The sequence below is a fragment of the Fulmarus glacialis genome, unplaced genomic scaffold, assembly GCF_000690835.1.
Source record: "Fulmarus glacialis isolate BGI_N327 unplaced genomic scaffold, ASM69083v1 scaffold16814, whole genome shotgun sequence".
In the NCBI taxonomy this organism is placed as follows: domain Eukaryota; kingdom Metazoa; phylum Chordata; class Aves; order Procellariiformes; family Procellariidae; genus Fulmarus; species Fulmarus glacialis.
In genome coordinates, this window is record NW_009206271.1 from 16,589 (window position 1) to 23,546 (window position 6,958).

The following is a 6,958-nucleotide window of genomic DNA, read 5'->3' on the forward strand; positions in this document are numbered from 1 at the left end:
ATAAAATTATGTGTATGGATAATGTCAAAAGACAATTCTTGTGAAGAAGAGGTGAATTAATATTGCTGCCGGATCTTTCCAGAGTTTGTATACTCCGATTTTTCTATTTAACTGTTCGGCAGTGTTTTTCCCTGTTGTAATTATCAGTCTGCAAGATCCTAGTGCTCCCAGTCTGCCAGGCGGCTCTGCGGGCAGGGGTACCTCGCCGGTGACTTAAAACGGGGCCATGGCTTTTCCTCCCTTCTGTGATTATATCGGGTGGGCTAGTCGCAGTTGGGATTTGGTTAAGACTTCAAAGTGCTGTTGTTATTTTTAAAACAATATTTGATCTTTGGGAGGTGGGGGGTTTCTTCTGTTATACAACCTGAAACCTTCCATCTTCTCAGCGGGAGTGGTGTTACCAGCCCTCGATAACAATAGCGTTATGCTGGGTTACAGCTTGTCAATAGAGAGCTCAAACTTTCCATCAGGCCACGCTGGCTCACGCGCATGGGAGCAGGGAAATGGCCTCTTCACCTCTTCTCATCTCGAGGTGGTTTGGGCTCAGGAAAAAACAGAGTGGTGTTTCTCCGTTAATATCATCTTTCATCTCTGCGAGGATGTTCTGCTCTCTCTTGAGTTCCGGTCATCTCGTTGAGCTTTCTGGTGCCGCCTTCATTCTTTACAAAACTCGGTTTCCTGCTGGCCTGAGCTGACTTAGAGGTAGCACTCCGTCTTTTGTCCAGTGAGATGGGACCTTTGCTAAGTTACGTACATCCTAAGCTTGAAAAACCATGTCATTAACGTTACTCGTTTATCTCCACACCTTAGGTTTCGGGATGACCACACCAGCAACCGTGGCTGGAAAAGTATTCCTCATCGTTTATGGCCTTTTTGGGTGTGCCGGGACTATTCTTTTCTTCAACCTCTTCTTGGAGCGCATTATCTCTCTCCTGGCATTTATCATGAAGGCGTGCCATGAAAGACAGCTGCGAAGAAGTGGTCTCCTACCTCCCAACTTCCGAAGGGGGCCAGCTATGTCGGGGGTGGGCAGCCTCGTGGGCTGGAAGCCGTCCGTTTACCACGTGATGCTGATTCTGGGAATTTTTGCTATCACCCTTTCCTGCTGCGCCTCTGCAATGTACACAGCGGTGGAAGGATGGAACTACGTTGACTCCTTGTACTATTGCTTTGTCACCTTCAGCACCATCGGCTTTGGAGATTTGGTAAGCAGCCAAAACGCTGCGTACCAAAATCAGGGATTATACAGATTCGGAAACTTCATATTTATATTAATGGGGGTATGTTGCATATACTCTCTTTTTAATGTCATCTCAATCGTAATCAAGCAAGTTTTGAACTGGGTGTTGAAAAAATTCGAATGCAGATGTTGCCCAAAGTGCCATAAATCAAGTGCCCGCCTTGGGCGTCGCAACGCCATCACCCCAGGAGCCCGCCTACGTCGACATAACATCTCAATGGACACTGATGGACAGTACGACAGCGACACCGAGGGGAGGAGGCTCTCTGGAGAGATGATCTCCATGAGGGAGCTCACGGCATCGAATAAAGTCTCCCTGGCCATTTTGCAAAAGCAGTTGTCCGAGACAGCCAACGGCTACCCGAGGAACGTTTGTATCAATACGAGACAAAACGGTTTCTCCGCAGGGGTGGGTGCTCTAGCCATCATGAACAACCGCTTGGCAGAAACAAGTGATTCTAGGTAGAGTTTTTGAAATTCCTTTTGTTTCTTTAATAAAAATAAAATGGTGATTAGGGTGGAATTATCACTGTAAACTACTGGAAAGTTTTAAATGCAGAGACAGCCTTGCTATTCATTGGGCGTTCAGCATTTTAGTTTCTGGGGGTTTTATAAGTCTTCTCTAATATGCAGTAACATCTTTACTGTAATGTTATCATTTTCCCCGAAGGGGTTTTTTGGAAGAGACTTGGATGTCTTTGATGCAGAATCTAATGCAAGTATAGAAGAGTGGTGTGCATGGTTATGATGGTGTCAAAACCAACGTGTTCTTTTTCAGAACATAGGCTGAACCCAAACTCTGGGTTTAAATGCAAAAAATGGGCAAGTTCAGCTCCAGATTCAAACTTGGGGTTGATAAGGTTTGGCTAAAGCAGTATCTCACCATTTGTTGAAGTCTGGATCTGGCCCTTAACTTTGTACTCGATGCTCTTCAGCAAATCCTCATAGCAGGCCTGTATATAACATACACGTAGGTGACTGCAGTTACACCAGCTTTAGGGTGACTGTGCTTCACTTGAATAATCCTGCTGACTTCAATGGTAGAGGATCAAGTGGGCTGAATTCCCCTGACCATAAATGTTGGCTTTTAGTCAATCTTGTCTGAAACACTACCTGCTACCTAATTCTTAAAAGTCAGGGGATTATCAAGAACCGTGTCAAAATGTGCAAAACTATTCCTACCTGCTGAATTACTGAAAACAGTCAATTGTCAGCTTCGATACTGCCTTCATTTAATGCAAGAGAAGCCAGTACGCACCTCTGGTGTCAAATGTTTGCATCACCTCTGAAATGCTTATTTTATTACTTTTACATGAAAATAAGCAGCTAAAATGAATGTAGGCTCTCTGTTGTCCTAAATTTGCATCTTTTGCTTCTGCAATATTGGTGCAGAGATTCATGCAAATGATTTCTTTGCAGTTTTTTGGGGACCCCAATCCTGTACTTGTTTCCCACAAATCTGATTGTGAAGGTTATACAGAAGAGCATTGCTTTGGAGCTCCCCCAGAAGCTGGCTTCCCCCAAAACGTTGGTACTAAGTCACAAATTGGCCTAAGGCTGTTCCTACTGTCTTAAGTCATATTTAACCTGTTCTAGCCCAAACCACTGAAGAACCAGAAGCATCTTCAAGCAAACCTGGTCTAAGTGTCTAGGTTAGCGTGACAAATGGGTGCATAGGAATTACTGCAAATCTCTTTCAGAAATACATGCAAAGCTCTGGATTATTTCTCTAAATTCTCTATACTATGCCACTCCTTTAATGTTGTGAAGGTAATAAAAAGACTTCTGCTGATTCCAGCAAGAAGTACAACTTAGGCTTGAAGTCTGAGAAGCCACAATGGTCAGCTCTTGAAAACAATTTGCATAATTATAGGCAAGATCATGAGTACTAGGTTGATTGCTGAATAAATTGAAAAAGCTGATGAAAACAAACTAGGAATATTAGAAATGCTTGAAAATATTTCCATGAATTTTCATATAGATATTTTACTCTCTTGTTTATATTTACTTTACGTTGTTTTGCATGGGTTTGGGGTATCCATCGGTTTGCTTTCCTTTAAATTTGTAGTAGTGCAAAACGTTTTGGAATTTAACCTCAGAAAACTAATTTTTTATTTGAAGTTTTGCACACTTGAGCCTGCCAGCTGAAGTATGGCAATGATTGTATCTTTTGCCTGAAGGAGAAGGAACCAGAGCAGCAGATAAACCATCACACGTGGATCTGTATCATAAAAACATAGTCACAGCTTTTATCAAGATGCGTTTGGCCAGAAACACTCAATGATGTTTGTGTTCTGTATCTGCCTGATATGGACTCATACTTCAGAGTACGTGGTACGGCAGAGACCACATTCAAGAGGCATTAATCTGGCAGGAGCTTCTGGGGTGGCAGAGAGACCCCCTAAGGTCCATGTGTCCACGTGCCTGTCTGTCTGTGCACTCCATGTCAGATGCTACGTTTGAGTGGCCCTTTGAAGAAGCAGGCAGAGGTCAAAGTGTTTGGTGATCCTAATTTGAAGCCCACTGAAGGATAAATTTAAGCAGGATGTGTAGGGGCAGGTCGTGGTCTAGGAAGGACTCAAAGACCGACTGCAAAGACCCAGTTCAGGAAGGTGACTTCCAGAGCTGCAGGGACCATTTCTGGAAACAGCAGAGGCAGGGAACCGAAAGAATACAAATTTGTGCTTTTCCCTCAGGATTACCCCCATGGGTAAATCTCTTTAACTGTGATGATTTATGTGTTTGTTTATGAAGGGTGTGTACGGGGCACTGCTCTCTTTTTGCAGCTAGACCTCTCTTAGGGTTGTATCTTGGTACATTTGCCGTCACGGGGACTATTACTCATTAGAACGGACCCCGCTGTGTGAAGTGCTGCATAAATCGAGGCAGATGGGCTCCGTCCCAAAGGTCTTAAGTCTTTGAATAGATGGGATCCCAAGCCACAGCAGAATTATTTAGGTTTATCATTTTACTCATAAAAACATGTTCAAATGCATTAACATTCTGTGAGCTCAAGAACTATATTTTTATGATCACAAATCTGCAAATTAAGGGGTTTTATTTTTTCAGTAAGTGTTTTTAAAAGATAAATATTATAACTATGATTAGGGACCTGTTAAAATGTTTGTAAATTGTTTTCAAACTACCTATTGCTGCCTGGAAAACACAGCGAAGTCACTTTTTCTGAGTCCAGTCAAAGGCAGACATACAGTCTGTTGTAATATGATTTAAATGTTTCTGAGTCTTTTTGGTACCATTGATCGCAGTGGTGCCGTTGCAGGACCCTTTGCAGTTCCTGTTGACTTCAGGGGAAGTTGGATTGGCTCCCACAGCTGGGTTCCCCAAGAGATTTGGGCATCTGATTGCTACTCTATGCATTTAGGTCTAATGTTTCTTTACTCGCAAGATCCTTGATAAATTCCATTCTGCTTCTCCTTAGCCTCAGAGGCATATAAAATGTATGCCCAATTTTCTACCAGTGCCCCTGTTTCTTGCAGCGCACATATCCCCAGAAGCTGACACGACTCAACTACAGGGACCCCCAGCTCGTATCTAAGCCCTGTAAAAATCCCCAATCCCATCTGGCTCAGACAGGCCAGTTTATGAGAGGGTTCAGAGCACGATTACTGAATTGGGTCTCACAAGGGCTGACCTTATAGTTCCCTCATACTCAGTAGCCAAAGTATTTTTCAAGGATGCATGAAAACCAAGCTCCAAATCTCTGTTCTTCTGCCTGCTAGCACTACCTGGGCACCCATCACCGGTATGCATGAGTACATGGGCCAAGAGGACATAGGAGATTAGAGAGCAGTCTTTCCTAGTCCTTCCTGCTCTTTCTTTAGCTTTTTTTTGTGACAACTTCTCTTTAAACTTGCAAGACTTGGGCACCTAACTCCTCTCTTTTATTGTGCATGATCCAACTCAGGATTCCCCAGGGCAGCCTGCTCCTTTTGTGAATTAAACCCTAAACATGAACCAGTTGCACCAAGTGCAATTCCTCCTGGTATTTCATTTTCACAGACAAAGCAGATACCTGCAATACCCGGACACAGGCTGAAGCACAAGAAATCAGAAGGAAACAGAAGGAACAGAGTGGGACAGTGAAAGCACACTGCAGTAGATTGCACTTTCTTTTCAGGTAACTTGGGGGTTGTATTACATTCTTGAAATGATTTTTTTTCCAGGTTTTATTTTTGGACAGCCTTGAAGGAATGCAATTAACTTAGGATTTAAAAGTTCATCTTCCCTGATACAACCCCCTTTGCACCACCCTGCAAAATGGCAGTGACTCCTACCTGGCACAGGCCCAGCCATCCCAGTTGCCTGAGCAGCTGTACAGGCAGCACGGAGGGGAGCTCAGACCCCGTGCCCCAAATTGGTCTTTTGCTGTCTGGGCCTGAGAAGAGCGTTCGGGAGCAGCAGAAAGCTGCAGGACTTAGGACTTCTCTGTGAGACAGTCCCTAGTGAGCAATGATTGCACAGGCATGAGTTGCTCAGACCTCCAGCGCGAAGGGAGGAGATACCGTGTTCACCTGGCCCGCGTGCTAATACCTTGCAGATGAGAATTAAAATTTAAGTGAAAATTAATAAGGGACAGTGACCAAATTCAAGCGACGTATTCTCTTTCCCCTGGAGCTCGGGGCAGAACAGTTACAAGGAGCAGTTTCTTGTGAAACCTGTAGTGTTTGACAAGTCACTACAATTACTTCTTAGGGTTTGTCTTTCCCCTGTGTGTCTCAGACAAAGTTTGGAGTCACACTGAGACGTCACCCAATTCTCTTTGGTTTCTTCCCATCCGCAAACACGCTTCTCATTTTGTGCAAAAAATTCAGATCGCCTTTTATTTCCTTGCAATGCAAAGGATGTCCTTCAGACGGTATAAATGTTCAGAGAAGGAATCTCATTGACCTCAGTCACAGATGGAAGTTTCTGAAGGATGAGGCTGTAGTTTGCCTGTCTCCCTGCGGAAGAAGCATTGCACAAGTAACTCCATTACTGCTAGCAAGATGTACAAAGGTACTTTAGGCAGTGGTTAGGGCTTTGTAGCAGTAGGCACAACTGAAAGTGGAAAGAAGGTCTGTTTTAAAGGATATTTGTGCCTCTTTGACATATACTTGCTATTTGATAACCCAATTGCCAGCTATAATTGCAGCAAAAATACCCGGTGGAAGACAAGAGAGGTATAAGAATCGTGTTAAAGCTCTTGGTGACCACCCCATGCCATGCTCGGGTTGCCCGGGGATGCACGGCGATGCTGCCTCTCGGTGTAGCGCGGGTGTCCCAGCACGGCTTCAGCCCTGGCCCTTGATCTCTTCTCCTCCCCAGCTTTCTGTGGGTGAAAATTTGGGTATACTATGACCATTTATCTGTATTTCAGTCATGTCTTGACTTGCTACTGAAAGGAGGACTTGAGCAGCAGTGGAGGCCATATAGCCAGGCATGCAGGCCTGATTGCCTGTGTGGGATGAATTTATAATTATATGGGAATTAGCTGTAGCAATGAGACTGTTTTCACTTTTTTGTGTTTTTCTAACCTATAACTTGAAAAATATTCGGTGACTAATTACTACAATGAATGTTCAGAGCTAATCTAAACAAAATCATACTTTACTGATTGCTAGCACATCTATGGATATGGCTTCTGCTCTAATTGGATTACTAATGTGCCTTTCCAAACCAACACACATTTTCAATGTTATATTTAAATAAGACAATAAA

At 43.7% G+C, this 6,958-nt stretch overlaps 1 protein-coding gene across 1 annotated transcript; it reads left to right on the forward strand.

Moving 5' to 3' along the window:
* Nucleotides 1–773: 773 nt before the first annotated feature.
* KCNK12 (potassium channel, subfamily K, member 12) lies at nucleotides 774–1,706 on the forward strand. The gene has a single exon (XM_009575692.1). It carries the CDS (start codon nucleotides 774–776, stop codon nucleotides 1,704–1,706), a length of 933 nt encoding a protein of 310 aa, XP_009573987.1.
* The last annotated feature ends 5,252 nt before the right edge of the window (nucleotides 1,707–6,958 follow it).